At 41.1% G+C, this 15,508-nt stretch overlaps 1 protein-coding gene across 4 annotated transcripts in view; it reads right to left on the reverse strand.

Annotated features, from left to right (window-relative positions):
- The window catches only part of Dnm3 (dynamin 3), a 482,789-nt gene that overhangs the window by 404,308 nt on the left and 62,973 nt on the right, over positions 1-15,508 (reverse strand). For all 4 annotated transcript variants that reach the window (XM_029478095.2, XM_029478106.2, XM_085842512.1 and 1 more), the window contains exon 2: positions 11,210-11,283. In XM_029478095.2, the coding sequence (XP_029333955.1) occupies positions 11,210-11,283 (74 nt within the window). The remainder of the gene's footprint in view (positions 1-11,209; positions 11,284-15,508) is intronic.

Below are 15,508 nucleotides of genomic sequence, written 5' to 3' on the forward strand. Positions count from 1 at the left end.
CCCAAGCCTGCCAAACCTAAACCCCACCTATGTCTCTTCTGCTCAGCTATTAGCTGTTGGTATCTTTATTTTCTAGTCAGAAATAACTTGGGGGCAGGATCACTTAGCCTCGTGTGTGTGTGTGTGTGTGTGTGTGTGTGTCTGTCTGTCTGTCTGTCTGTCTGTCTGTCTGTGTACTCTCATCTCTGGAACAACCAGGTATTGGAGGGTTGCGCTTAGCATTACAATAGATAGCAAAAGACCAAACCTCAACAATTCCCCTTTTTAGGCCAATAAAATGTTCTTTCCTCTCAAATATAAATTAAATACAATTATAACAATTGTGTAAATTATAAAGTATGATATACATTTATAACATCTAGTCTAATATATTTGCCAATTTAAATAAAGTATTATATTGTCTACCATAACTTAATGAGTTTACAATTCTTTACCTCAATCACGTTTGATTTTAATTTGTATTAGCATCTAAAAACCATCTTTTTAAATCTAGAACATCTTCTTTAATGCTAAACAACTTAAGTTCAGTTGTGAGACAACTAGTCTTCAACTCCATCAGAGTTATAAGAAGGAATATATATTTGAGTGTACAGGAATGTAGCTCGCAAAATTTTGGAAGAGATAGCTGGATAGTCCCCAGTGAAGCAGGAATTATGAAGGACTAGCTTACTCTGTCTTAGTAGAGCCTAGCAATTGACTATCCTGCATTCACTTATCCTTTTTCGACAGCATTCTGTCTGCAGATAAGATTAGGGCATTTTTTGCATAGTGGCTAGCTTGCCACCTTTGACGCCACTCCACATGGAGGTATTGATGCTCATCGCCTCCCTTGAAGTAGAATAGGGATACTGTCAGAAGCAGACATGTCTAGTAGTCAAAAAAATTTTAATAATGAAATAATATTAAATGCCATAGTTTGTGGACCTCTGATGCTTTTGAAGTCCATCTATCTATATATCTAGTAAGACCATGAGTTTGACTATTAACTTGCATTACTTAATTATTGTAAACAGTTTTGTAATAGCAGGTATTTAAATGACTCAATCTAAGCCCTGTGTTCTTAAATGAGTTGTATAAGCACAATGCCTATTTAAAAGTAACAAAATTTTAAATTTTATATCAATGTACTAAGATTTATACCAATAAAAACTTTAAACCTGTATCAATATACAAATTCTGTACCAATGTAAGAAAATATAACTCTAATTCTAGATTTCTGCCAATGTAAGACCATGGCTATATAATAATTTAAGAGTAAATTTAATAATCTATCCCTATTTGTCTAATTTCTGGAGGAAGCCACCATGAGGGAAGAGGAACCATGAGCACATGACCAGGAGAAACAGCACTGGGGAGGTAGCCAGGACTGCAGTTAGAAGGCTGGATAGATTAGGGCTGACCCCAACAATTGTCAAAGTCAAATAAAATAAACCATAGTCTGAGTCTCATTTATGTGTAAGCTAGTCGGGGATAAGCTTAGATTGTTCATATTACAGACTATACCCTAGGCCACACCACCAAACAGTCATCTCCCTTATTGTTGTTTCTGTTCACCTGCCTTCCGTGCTCAGATAACTTCTTCATATTACCCCTATATATAACCATTGAAGGGGTTAACCTTATTGTCCCAAAGATGAAAATGAACACTCAAGCCACCACTGCTAAACCCAGTATCTGTTTGTGAATATGTGGTCATCCTTAATTAACATATTCTCCTCTGTTGAACACTACAGGAGTTGGTGTAGGGACTGTGTCTTACGAGTACAGTTGCACCACTCAAGGAATAGCTTTCCCAAGAATAAAGGAGATCCATGAGCACTCGCCAAGCATGTTGGTTCATTTGCCTCTGTGAGTGCCCAGCTGGAACTGCTTAAGTACAGATACAAAGTAACTTTAAAATGTGTTTAAGCAAACACAAATTTAGACTGCAATAAAAAGTTTAGGGATTGTAGAGATGGCTCAGGGCTTAAGAGAGTACACTGTCCTCTTGCAGAGGACCTGAGTTCAGATCCCACCACTCATATTCAGTTGACTTACAACTGCCTTTAACTAAAGCTCAAGTAATACCCAACACCTATGAACTCTGCAGGTACCCAAATATACATACCCAATACACACACACACACACATTATTTATATATGTGTGTATATATATATGTATATATATAATAAATTACAAAATAATAATAATAAACAGTATAGGCAAATTTTCAACATTATACTTTTGTTTATACCTCTCTCTCTCTCTCTCTCTCTCTCTCTCTCTCTCTCTCTCTCTCTGGGTGTGTATGTGTATATGTGTGTGTGAGTGCTTCCTGGGAAAGAGGATGAAGACTGTGACAAATCCAACACCTTGAGGAATAAAGGCCAAGAAAACACATTTCTTGCTTCTCAACACATCCAGCAAATGCAAACCCCACAGCACCATGGGCTGTGATTTCTGTGACTTGAGACACAAGGAGCACTAATGAACAGGGCAGTGTGGTGATAGGGAGTGCAGAGGTAGATGTAGAACAGCGTATGCACTTGCTCTCTGTAGGAGTAAATCCCATGCCTCTTCTCTCATCCTTAAGTACTACAGCCCATTGACAGCATACCTTTTAGACAACAATCTGCGATGCTGATTGTTACAAGACAACCCAGTATTTCAGTGGGAGTAGAAAAGAGAGAGAGTAGAAACAAAAGGAAATGCCTAAAGTTAAGTTGCTTATTTCTCCTCCTCTCCAAGCACTTTAAGCTGATAAGAGTTCTTGAGTGAAAGACCAAGAGACAAAGAGGTCTCCATAGAAACATAACTTCCAGGGTGGAAACTCAAGACAGCTGTGACCATCAGTGCTTTCTCCTACAGGAGAACGTAACCATCAGTGCTTTCTCCTACAGGAGAACGTAACCATCAGTGCTTTCTCCTACAGGAGAACGTAACCATCAGTGCTTTCTCCTACAGGAGAACGTAACCATCAGTGCTTTCTCCTACAGGAGAACGTAACCATCAGTGCTTTCTCCTACAGGAGAACGTAACCATCAGTGCTTTCTCCTACAGGAGAACGTAACCATCAGTGCTTTCTCCTACAGGAGAACGTAACCATCAGTGCTTTCTCCTACAGGAGAACGTAACCATCAGTGCTTTCTCCTACAGGAGAATGTAACCATCAGTGCTTTCTCCTACAGGAGAATGTAACCATCAGTGCTTTCTCCTACAGGAGAATGTAACCATCAGTGCTTTCTCCTACAGGAGAACGAGGGTTGGGGGGGGGGGGAGCAGGAAGAAATGAATTATCAAATTATCGCCAATTCAAGGCGCCTTTGACTTCACAATCGGGGGCAGCTTGACTACCAAAGTGCCTGGTTCCTTTGTTTTTATTAGAGATGAATACCTTTAGCTTAGTCATTGCTCCCCTAGAAGGAAATGCACTGTGTTAAGGGGCAGTCTTCTCACTGTGAAGAAGTGGGATCTGGGCCTGTTCACTTACAATAGCTCATTGGCTTGTCTGAAATTCCTTACAAGTTTGACAATACTGCTATTGAGTTTATATTAGAAGACCCATGGATACTAGAAATTTCAAGCCTGCTAATGAGTGAGCAGGGCTAAAGCCCAGAAAATAGGTAACAAAATGAAATGTGTAAAAAACAAAACAAAAAAACCAGTTTCAGAACATTGGAACAGGAAGAAGGGATGGGGAGAAGAGAGAAAAGGGGAGAGAGGCAGGGTATAGGAGTCACTCACAGAAATATCAAGCACAAAATAAAGTCTTCTTGAATTTCTTGATGCAAATATTAAAAAGAGTAGTGACACAGTCAAACCAGATTTAAGGTACATTCAGATAAGAGTCCTAGATAGCACCAACTCTGATAAGCAAGGTTTATAGAATTCTACAAAAGGGCATAGAGAGCTAGCCCAGTGGTCAAGAGTACCTCCTATTCTTTCAGAAGTCTAGAGTTGGGTCCACAGTACTACAACCACCTAGAACTCCAACTCTAGGAGATCCAATACCCTCTTCTGACCTCTAAGGGCACATGCACACATGGAGCATACACTCACATAATCATAAATAAAAATAAAGATTTATAAAATATTCCATGGAAGACAATTATTTTGACTGCAGTGAAGTAGGTTATAATATGAGAATATTCTGACAAGCACAAGTATCGCCTGCACATTTCTGTACACTTAACAAATATGTTCTCTCATCAAAAACCTTTGGGAATTTATTTATCTTCACAGTATCCAAAATTCAAAGAAAATATTCCACAGCTCTCTCCGAAAGATGAACACCTTTGATTCCTTCTCTACCAGTGGGCCTCCATTTCTTTTTGAAAACTCAACTATTATTCCCAGTTTAATTCCTCCCCCATATTTTTTCTGGTTTATTTTTCCTAGTTAAATTTCCCAGAAACAATGTTTTATACTTGATATCCATGAGATACTCAGGGGCCACTGGAGATTCTGGATGTTTAAGAATAAAGGAGGCAGAAACCTGCTCATGGAGGCAAATTAGCTGCAGATCCCATAGCATGGCTTTCGACTCTGCATTTATTCTTATAAAGTCAATCAGCTCTGTGGCAACTCAACTTGGGGCTTTAAGGATCTCAACCTCTGATAGACTATGAAGTCCTTTACACTCTTGAAACGCTGCGTCAGGATGCCCATGTCTAAACTGTCCATCCAAGGAGCAGGAGGTCCCAGCTCAGCACAGAACGAGTGCCTGCCACACCACTGCATAGGCATGAACTCCTATGTGGATTCCAGGACCAAACAGGGAGACACACTTCAAGAGAATGATACGTCATGTCCCAAACAAATGATCCTATTAAAGGAGAAAGGGGAAGTCATCTAAGTGAAGAAAAGATCAGAACTCAGAGATTGGGCAAAACTACCAGCAGTCTTAGAGTGTGCTTCTAAGCACCCAAAGGTGGCTGTTTAAAATACAGCTCCTGAGCCCTACCCAGATCCAGTGAATCAAAACTCTGAATATCTTGAAGACCAACCCCAGGGCATCTGTGTGTACTGAGTTTTAAAAATAACCACAGTGGAGGGGACTGTAACCTGCACTTCATGTGAAGAGCAACAGAGCCAGTGGGAAGCCTGACAACGTCAGAGCTGCTCTTAAGAAAGAATGTTCTCAGAAATACATGGGGATTTTTTGTTGTTGTTGCTGTTGTATTTTATTTTTACCATGAGGTTCATTTGTTACTGCAAAAACTAGCATTCCATTCTTTGTAGAAAGCAGGCTGTCTTGCTCCAGAAGGCCGGCTTTGATCAGACTCAGATGTCTGAACATGTACTGAGATACGAAGCTTTCAACTGTTTTCAATGCTATCACCCTAATATTTCTATTGTTCATATATAATTTATGAAACTAGAAGAAAAACTCCTGGTCACTGCATACAAATCAGGACTCAAAGTCAGGCTGGGCTAACAGTGTCTTCCAAGCAGCCACGGGAGGCCCAGCTTTGCCTCTGATGTAGTGATTCCTTTGGTAATCCCCACAAGGCACCTTATTCAGTACCACCCCAACCACGTGGCTCTCTTCCTGCCTGAGAGCAAAATGGGTGACTCACCTTACCAACGGTGGGGTGGCCGCTGTTCCTAGAGCCCCTGCCGCACAGTCAGCACATCACCTCTTCATCAGCCTCTAGCACAGGCTTCAAATCCCCTTAGCAGCTTTCCGTTCTTATTAAAATGATTGTGTATAGCAGTTCCAACCAAGAATTCATAATACTGACTGGCACCCATTCTGTAATAAACTATGAGCCATATACAACTTATTTGAACATGGGTGCTCTACTGGCTGGTTTTCTGTGTCAACTTGACACAGGCTGGAGTTATCACAGAGAAAGGAGCTTCAGTTGAGGAAATGCCTCCATGGGATCCAGCTGTAAGGCATTTTCTCAAATAGTGATCAAGGGGGAGGTCCCCTTGTGGGTGGTGCCATCTTTGGGCTGGTAGTCTTGTGTTCTATAAAAGAGCAGGCTGAGAAAGCCAGGGGAAGCAAACCAGTAAGTAACATCCCTCCATGGCCTCTGCATCAGCTCCTGCTTCCTGCCCTGCTTGAATTCCAGTCCTGCATCCTTTGGTGATCAACAGCAATGTGGAAAGTGTAGCTGAATAAACCCTTTCCTCCCCAACTGCTTCTTGGTCATGATGTTTGTGCAGGAATAGAAACCCTGACTAAGACAGGTGCTGTCCTGGTTTGCTTTTGGTTGCTATGATAGAACACTGATCAAAGCTAGCTTGGAAGAACAAAGGGTTTATTTTACTTAGCTTTAGTTTATGTCTGTCACTGAGGAAAGCCATCACAGAATCTCAAAGGTGAGACCACGGAGGTCAGGGCTGCTGTTAAAAAAAGTGTTCTCAGAAATGCATGTAAACTGGCTTTGCTAACTGGCTTGCTCTCTCTGGCTTGTTTACCTAGCTTCCTCCCTCCCTCCCTCCCTCCTCCCTCCCTTCCTTCCTTTCCTTTCCTTCGTGTGTGTGTGTGTGTGTGTGTGTGTGTGTGTGTGTGTGTGTGTGTTGGTTTCTGAGACAGTTTTGCAGGGCTATGAATAGTGGTCTGTTGTCTCCCTCCCCACTGACATTTCAGGCCTCATCTGACACTGACCAAAGTCTTCCCAGGCTCTCAGCCTCCTGGATCATACCTTAGAAATACTCCTACCGTGTTTTATAGTGACCTGCCCCTTTCTTTTCTTTTTTTACAGCAGAGTATGTTTTATAGACCTCAGTTTTGTTTGCCAGAAAACCAACAGAAGTACCAGACATTACTGAGGTTGCCCTCACTACATTCTATGACGTCAACAAAATGGGATTGCCATTATGATACGTGAAGTCTGGTGCACAATAAGTGACATAGGAAGTAGAATAGTAGAATAAGTGACATAGGAATGAAATCCTGCTATTCCTTCTACCATATAATAATTGGTGAAACAAATTGAATTATCTTTTTTTCTTTTTTTTTTAATTTTTAATATTTTTTATTACATATTTTCCTCAATTACATTTCCAATGCTATCCCAAAAGTCCCCCATACCCTCCCCCACCACCCCTATCCACCCACTCCCATTTTTTGGCCCTGGCGTTCCCCTGTACTGGGGCATATAAAGTTTGTGTGTCCAATGGGCCTCTCTTTCCAGTGATGGCCGACTAGGCCATCTTTTGATACATATGACCTGCCCCTTTCTGTGTTCACCTTTATTAATAAAGAACAGGTTGTCTTTTCCTTGCTTTCTCCCTGTAGTGTATAATCTCTTGGAATGCTCTTCCATGCTAAGCACTAAGTGTCCTGAAGCAAATGGTGTGCAGTAAAGGCTACATCAGTAACAGTTGTCTGGTTTAGCGACTAGTACAGCGGGAGGCAGAGGCAGGATACTAAGTGTTACTTAATGGATAGCACGTTAAAAACTAGAAGGAACTTACAAATTAGCTAAAGGATTTCATATTTTTATCATTATGCTTTTCACATAATATATGAAATGTATGTTATATATGGTATGCTCTTGAATATACTAAAACCCATGTGCATTTTGTTTTGCATCGTATATGATGTTTTATGAACATACATTAACTGTATATAAGGGTTTTCATCACAGCATCTGGTGAACACCACGATTATACTATCCTATGGATACTCACAATCTGCACACCAGACAGCACTGGGCTTGTGGAGAGACTGTTTAACTTTGCTGAGTCTTTTTTCCAAAACAGGAATCAACGTTCTACTTCAGAAAAACTCTTGCAAAGGTTAGGTGATAAATATCAAAATATTCAGAGCACAAAAGGGCTTGGGAAAAAAGGAAGAGCCAGTCACTAATAGTTTCCTGCATAGCACCCGTCTGGGGCACTCCAGTTCCTTCTAAGAGTTCTCATAGTGGCAGCTTTTATATTCCCGCATTAAGACAGGACAGCAAGTACAGATAGGTCAGGATACTCGCAATGCTCTGGCATTCCACGCCATTGGCCAGAGGGGCCAGTGAGTTCCGAGCACTGATCTTATCCAGCTTTTCCCACCTGTGCCTGCTAGCTCTGTGCCTGAGTCTAAGGCTCTGAAAAACGAGGTCAGCTTGGTTTGTTACTTAGAAACACTAAAATCTATCATTGGAGTTCTTAGAATTTCAAAATCCAATAGAAGAAAGTCAAGAGAGACCGAGGATTCATTTTATCATCTGTTGTTCATTCAGTGACTTGACAATAATGGACGAATAGGGAAAGATATGTAAATAAGTCAGTGGAATTCATAAGTCAGGGGGCAAGGAGTTATAACAAGATGTAGGGTAGGAATGGAAAGACAGTGAAACATGACAGGGTGGCCATAGTTATAGGCATTGTTAAATGGCTGTCACGATGAATGAGTAAATAGAATACAACACATCATATGTCTACTTGTGTTTAAAATTAGGGATAAAATTTCTCTGCCGGGACAAGAGGTAAATAATACATATAATTAAACATAAGAGGTGTCTTTGTTGCAAATAGGAGCAATTATGGTTGAAAAGAACATGAATCATAACTAAGGAAACTAGGAATAGAAGATTTTGATTACCAATAAGTGCCAGGCCTCTTCCTGAAGCCAACAAACATCACATGACAAGAAGATCATTGAAGGAGTCTCTGAACTCAGTCCAAGTACAGGCTTGCCTGCCCCTCTCCCTACGCTTTACTGCCCCCACCCCATACCCATTGCAGAAGTTCCTGATTCTTGCATACAAGTAGAGGAGCTCTTAACCCACCCTTCATCCCTCAGTCATCCTAGCCCTGGCCTCTGCTTAAAGTTCTAATCCTCCAGTTGTGTTCTTATGAAAGGCCTCTGGCCGAGGTTGTCCCTGCCCCCAGCAGCTTTCTTCTCATGCAGCAGCACTACATCGTTAGTCTTTACTGCTTTCCCTCCTGCCCTTCTCAGTCCCTGCACCTCCACACCTACTGACCATCCCTGCCAGTTAAATGTCAAGCACATATGCTATGTGACAGCACGCCTGCTCTTTTCCCTTGTTTTCTTTTCTGCCTCTCCTCCTCCTTCTCCACCTTCTTCTCCTCCTCTTTGACTTTTGTTAGTTGTTTTGTTTTGCTTCTGCTTCTGCTTCTGCTTCTGTTCATTGAGCTAGGCTCTCACCATGTCCCCACAGCTGGTCTAGAACTAACTATATAGATTAAGCTGGCCTCAAGCTTGCCTCTCCCTCCTAAGTGCTAATTGGTCCTCTTTCTTGTTATCTAATATTCTCTAAACTTATTTTGACTGGTTTTGACTATATGGCAAGCTCCACAATGAAAGTGAAGTTTGCCTGGTGGTGCACACACTTCTTTAAGAAGTATTTATTGGAGGAGGAAGAGGAAGAGGAAGAAGAAGAAGAGGAGGAGGAGGAAGAAGAGGAAGAGGAAGAGGAAGAGGAAGAGGAAGAGGAAGAAGTATAGTACAATTCTATTCTTAATCCATCTGGACATGGGCTTTTTTAGATTAACCAGGACCATCTGTGTGACCACAGGTTGGGAACTATCCTCTGGAGCCTGGCCAGTTAACCAGGCACAATTTGACAAAATGACTGTGCTCACTCAAGATCCAACAGAGACCAATAATCCAGTAGTGAACACTAGGACCTCATGACTCTTTCCAAATCTATGATTGACTGTTGACAGTCTCAGTCTTGTGTAAGCTCAGTCCTGGAAGCCACCATTGCTGTAATATCATGATTATCATGCTGTGTCATGCCCAGAACAAAGCATTTCCTAGGTTTCTCCCCATCTTCTAGCTTCTACATATTTTCTGCTTTCTCTAAATCTTAGAGAGGGTGATGAAGAAGTCCTAAAGTTTAGGGCCAAGCAATCAACTTTCACTGATTCTTAGGACCTTGACCAGCCAGGCCGCTCTGCATTCATTATCATTCACTGAGAAGGGAAGTTTTTCTGATTAAGGCTGAAAGTTGTTTCTTTATTTGGATAGCAGGTTAGCACCATGTCAGTTTGAACAATACTAAGCTCCCTACTAGGCTTAAGGCCCTCTTAGCCATGTGTTCTAGGCTAGGTCTACAGTATCAAGTATGAATTCCCTTCTATAAGAGATGGCCTCAAATTCAATGGGGGGGGGGAGGAGAGAGAGAGAGAGAGAGAGATAGTTACTGGTTGGTTACACCCAGAACAGTCATGGGACTATTATACCATTTTGGTACCACTGATAGGGACCATTCTGGAATCAGTCTAGGCAACCATCAACAATAATGAAAATGTTGTGCATATTCATGAAATCTTATTCAGTTGAGAGACAAGGTTTTTCACTAAATGGGAAGCTCACTGTTTTGGCTAGGCTGGATGCTCAGCAAGCTCTTGAGATTCACCTGCCTCTGTCTCCCTGGTCAACGCATCCATGCCTAGTGTTTATACGGGTGCTATGGATTTGAACTCAGGTTCTCCTATGTGTAGAGCAAGCACTCTTACTCAATCAGCCATCTCCCTGATCCCTTTTGCATTTCTTTTGTTAAATTATATATATATACAGAGTAAAGGTATTTAAGCAACATAGTATTGGCATAAAGGTAGAAATAGAGATCTAAGAACCCAAATATAAGCCACATAGCTACAGTCAAAAACATGCTCTCAAGGATTCTGGGAACACATGAGTCATAAAGAATAGTCAGCAGTTGATTAGTTATCTATGAGTAGAAACTGCAGTTGGCCCTTACATAATATTTAAATTGTAATTATATGCATGCATGTGCCTGAGTACAGGCACATGAATATAATGCTCACAAAGGCCAGAAGAGAGCATTAGATCCCCTGGACCTGAAGGTGCAGGTGTTTGGAGTCACCTGATTTGGGTGCTGGGGAAAGAACAAGGAAGTACTTTTTAGCCATCTCTCTAGTTACCTAAATAGTTTAATTTTATGGCAAAGTAGTCACACATATAATATACATACTTGCAAAAAGAGTATGCACCCAAGGAGTGTTCATGATTATTTGGCACTATGAACTTACGTAGGTGGATTACAATAAGCAAATCTTTTGGCAGAAGAAACTAGTGATAAAAATCTGTATTTGTGTAAGGCTTCCTCTTCACTGCAATCAGAGGGATCCGAAGAACAAAGAGCATTCTAGAGAGAAACGAGGCAGCTGCTCAGGATGCTTTTAGAAGTGATTTGTTGGGGCATCTAGTACCCAGGAGTGAGCCTGACAGCTGCCATGCAGCGTGTGCACGCACACAGTCAACATCTTCACTCATTCATTACCTACCTGCTTTGGAGGTGACAAGCTGGAGTACAAGAGGCCGTCTGGTTACAATGCCTGAGCCTCGAGGAAGAAAGTCCCTGAAAACAAACAAGAAACAAGAGATGAAGGCATCCTTTGATTGGAAACGGGCTCCATGGTAATTCTCATGGTAGTTTCCAGTCTTTCTCTGTCTCAAGACAACTAGACCCGTCTATGAAAGGGGAACTTGCAAAGTTCAAAGACAAATAAATCTTGAGTCAGCAATGGATGCATTATTGCATAGTTCCTCAACAAAATACACCACTCATTTACCTAGGTAGGATTGATAAAGGCTTGCTTATGTTTCCCTGGGGTGCCCTTTGGTTTTCACTTTCAGAGAATCTGAATTTGATTGATTGATTGATTGATTGATTGATTGATTGATTGAGACAGAATTTCTCTGTGTAGTCTTGGCTGTCCTGGAACTCACTCTCTAGACCAGACTGGCCTTGAACTCAGAAATCTGCCTGCTTCTGCTGGGATCAAAGGTGTGTGCCACCACTGCTCAGTGAATCTGAATTTTAAAAATGGTCTGATACTGAAATTAATCCCAGAAGTTCTGATAACTGCAAAATCAGTATTGACTTTGGCTTCAACATCAATATTAGCACCATGAAAATGCTGGCCATTATGAAGGGGTAAATGATAGTGTATGCCCTAAATATCCTAAGATTTTTCTCCAATAAAAAGACTCACAAAATGCAGTCTCAAGTGGAAGCAATTATTACGTTGTAGAAATTAACACTAGAAAAAATATTGCAACTTCAGTTGTTCTTGTTGTTCTTGACAGGTGGAAGACTTTCAAGAAAGCTTATGTTGAAAATGACATGTTAACATAGGCTAAACCACACCAATAAACCTGCAGCAAAGGATGGTTTGCATTACATTATACGGCAACATAACATGTATCATTGTTGATTCTACAATGTCAAGAACTTCATAGGCACCTGTATCTCAGCTTTTTGTCTATGTTGGTGTTTTCTCTTATTGTTGCTGTATATTGGGAATTGAACTTGGAAGGCACTGGGTGTATTGTGTAATGTACAGGTCTCCTGCTGACCTGTATATATCTGCATCCTTCTAGTGACATTTTATTTTGCGATAGGGTCTCAATACATTGCTCAATCTAAATTTAAACTCCCTCTGTAGCCCAGACAGGTCTTGAACATGCAATCCTCTGGCCTCAAGCCCTGCTTATATCATAGTTTTTAAAGCATATTTACGGTGCCTCAAAACTGTAGAGAGAATGTCATAGAATTCTATTCAAAATAAACCTTTGACTCTGTGATTCAGCGGGAGTGTGTCTCAAAACAGTTTTAGGATCATCTAAAAGTTAGAACTCAAGACACCCAGTACCCAGCCTCAGTGGTGAATACTTATAATGCTTGATGGGAGGGGTAAACTCCTCGGAGACCCTAGCATTTGCCAGGTTTGCTCATCAACTCCATGGTCACACTGGTACATGAAAAACACAGAAGCTTCAAAACGAACTTCAATACAAGGAGATTTCCACACACAACAACTTATTAAATAAACACGGGTCAGAGGAAATGTTTCCAAGCATGAGCCACCAGAGACACTGATATTCTCAGTGGAGAGTCACAACAATAAAACTAAGCAAATTTCCCTCTATGAACATCAGTTTGTAAGTGCTAAAATACGTTCCGAAAGAGTTTATTATAATGAACAGTCCCTAAACTAAGCTAACGCCGTATTCCTTAGCCCCAAGGGCCAAGAACTTGTAGAAATTACTATATGCTGTCGAAATCAAGAAGAATGAGGAAATATGTTTGCATTTGAACTTAAAAAAATGCCTCCTAAATAAATAGTATTTTTTATTTGCAAATAAAATTGCCTTGGTTGAGCATGGTGGTATGCATCTGTAACCCCTGCACTCAGAGAGGTGAGGCAGGGGAATGCCGAGTTCAAGGCCAGCTAAGCTACACAGTGAGACTCTGTCTCAAACCAAGAAACAAAAACATGGAACAGAGCAGCTATGTTCTGTGCCTACAACCAAAAGGGAAGGAGTTCATTTGAAAGTCAAAATGAATGAAAGGAAGGCTAAACACCAGCGTAGAAAGCTGAAGAGAATAATCTGTGTTTCTGTGAATGAAGTTTGAGGCTTTATAGATGCCAAAGAGAAACGTTGGGTCTTAACTGCCTGAATACTGCCATTTAAAAACTGAAATGTTCTCCAGTAAAAGAGGAATAGAGGAAAAGAAAAGGAGAGGAGGGGAAGGGGGCGAAGAGACCTGTTGACTTTATACCCTCCAACTGGAGCCTGTCTCAGTTTGGTTTTGTGACTGTACATTTACACAATATGTAACTCCTCTGGATATGGCTGACGTAAAACATAAATAATACTTTCAACAACTAACAGGTTTTAGGCATCTGGCTAAAAGCAAACCGGACTATATTCTAATGCTTTTCTCTACCTTTAAAAAAAAGATTTATTTATTTATTTATTTTATGTATATGAGTACACAGTAGCTATACAGATGATTGTGAGCCATCATGTGGTTTCTGGGAATTGTACTTAGGACGTAAGCTCACTCGGACCCAAGGATTTTCTTTATTGTTATATGTAAGTACACTGTGGTTGTCTTGTTGTCTTCAGACACACCAGAAGAGGGCGCCAGATCTCATTACAGATGGTTGTGAGCCACCATGTAGTTGCTGGGATTTGAACTGAGGACCTTTGGAAGAGCAGTCAGTGCTCTTAACCTCTGAGCCATCTCTCCAGCCCTCCACCTTTTTTGTTAAGCAGCCAAGCCTAACACTGCATTGTGAGGAATCAGTGGATTCAGCCGTCCAGCCTCCTCCTTACTCACAGCCTGCCTCTAATACATACTCTCCCCAAGCAGAAGGACATTGGATGATGAAATCTGGCTGTCTGGAATTCTCTCCTGTTTCACAGGAGCCTCTAGTATAAGAAATCTCTCTCTAATAAAGAAGCAGGTGTCAATCTGGCCCCCTGAAAACACACCTCCTTGTGATGACCCAGCAAAATTAGGTCCAGAAGCTTCCCGCTGTATGAGCTGAGGGCAGAGGACCCCAAAGGAGAGACAAAGAACATTGGTTATGATGCCGGCTTCCCCACTGCACAGGCAAAATTCTCTCTAAGCGTGTTTCAGTAATTCTAACTACAAACCAGATCGTATGGCTCAAATGAAATGCAGCATGTGGCCACCCATTAAAAACCTGAGCACCATAAAAATGCACATTCACATTGCCATGATTATTGCTACGCCGTAGTCATGATGTGCGCCCCCTAATATTGTAGTGTTCTCTTGCAATCAATGCTCTCAGTCCCTAGTTACAAAACGTTAGTTAGCACTTTATGAATGGCATCTGAGCCGAGGGGCCACAGACCCTGTTTGAACCACCCTCTTGCTGCAGACCAGCTGCAGTGGTTTGGAATGCTCAGCTTGTTATCCCTGCCTCCGTCCACACCAAGCCAGGCACTGACACAAACAATCTTGAATAATTCATTAGCCACTGAGTGCAATCATCCCCTTGATTTTCATTTCTTCTGCACCATAGACAGTTGGCTTTTTGTCTCCTGTCAGCATGTCTTACGGGGAAGTGAGTTTTCTACATTAAAGTCGGGGCACCAATTCTGTACCTTCAGTAGTAGTTTTAATTTAATACATGTGTTTTCTTTATTATAGTCTAATTCACATACATAAAGAGATAAGAGGGGGTAGAAGCCCCATTTAAAACACACACACACAACTGCATACATGACCATGCAACCAACTAACCAACCAAGCGCCTGTCACCCCAGTCTAAACATGAGTTTTTCAGACAATAAGTATATGCTTTTCCTACTTTCATAATTCCTAAGAAAAAAAGAAAAAAATCATTTCTATCATCCTATAAAAAGAATGGAATTTGTAGCATTTTTTTTTACTGGCCTTTTCAGATTTGGTTGCCAAGAAATAGTATTTTTGCTCCAGTCGGAAATGGTTGAACTTTGGAAGCCCCATCAGGAGAATGTAGCTGCTGTCTCAAAAAAAAGTTTACACAGTATTTACTTCTGGACAGCAAATAAATACAGAAATGGCTTCCTACAACAAAGAGGTAAGTGGCCATTAACCAATGATCTTGGTGCTTTGGCAATCATACTCATGACCTGTGCTTGGAACTCTTGACCCAGTAGCTTCCTTTGGCCGGGTCCTACTAGAACTTCAACAGCCTCTATCTACGCTCTCAAAAAATACTGGTCTGTTCATAGATTTGTCTTCTGTCCCATGTGCTCCTCCAGAGTCAATTAGATGTCCA

Source organism: Mus caroli, unplaced genomic scaffold, assembly GCF_978045245.1.
Source record: "Mus caroli unplaced genomic scaffold, Mus_caroli_1 scaffold_1, whole genome shotgun sequence".
Taxonomy (NCBI): domain Eukaryota; kingdom Metazoa; phylum Chordata; class Mammalia; order Rodentia; family Muridae; genus Mus; species Mus caroli.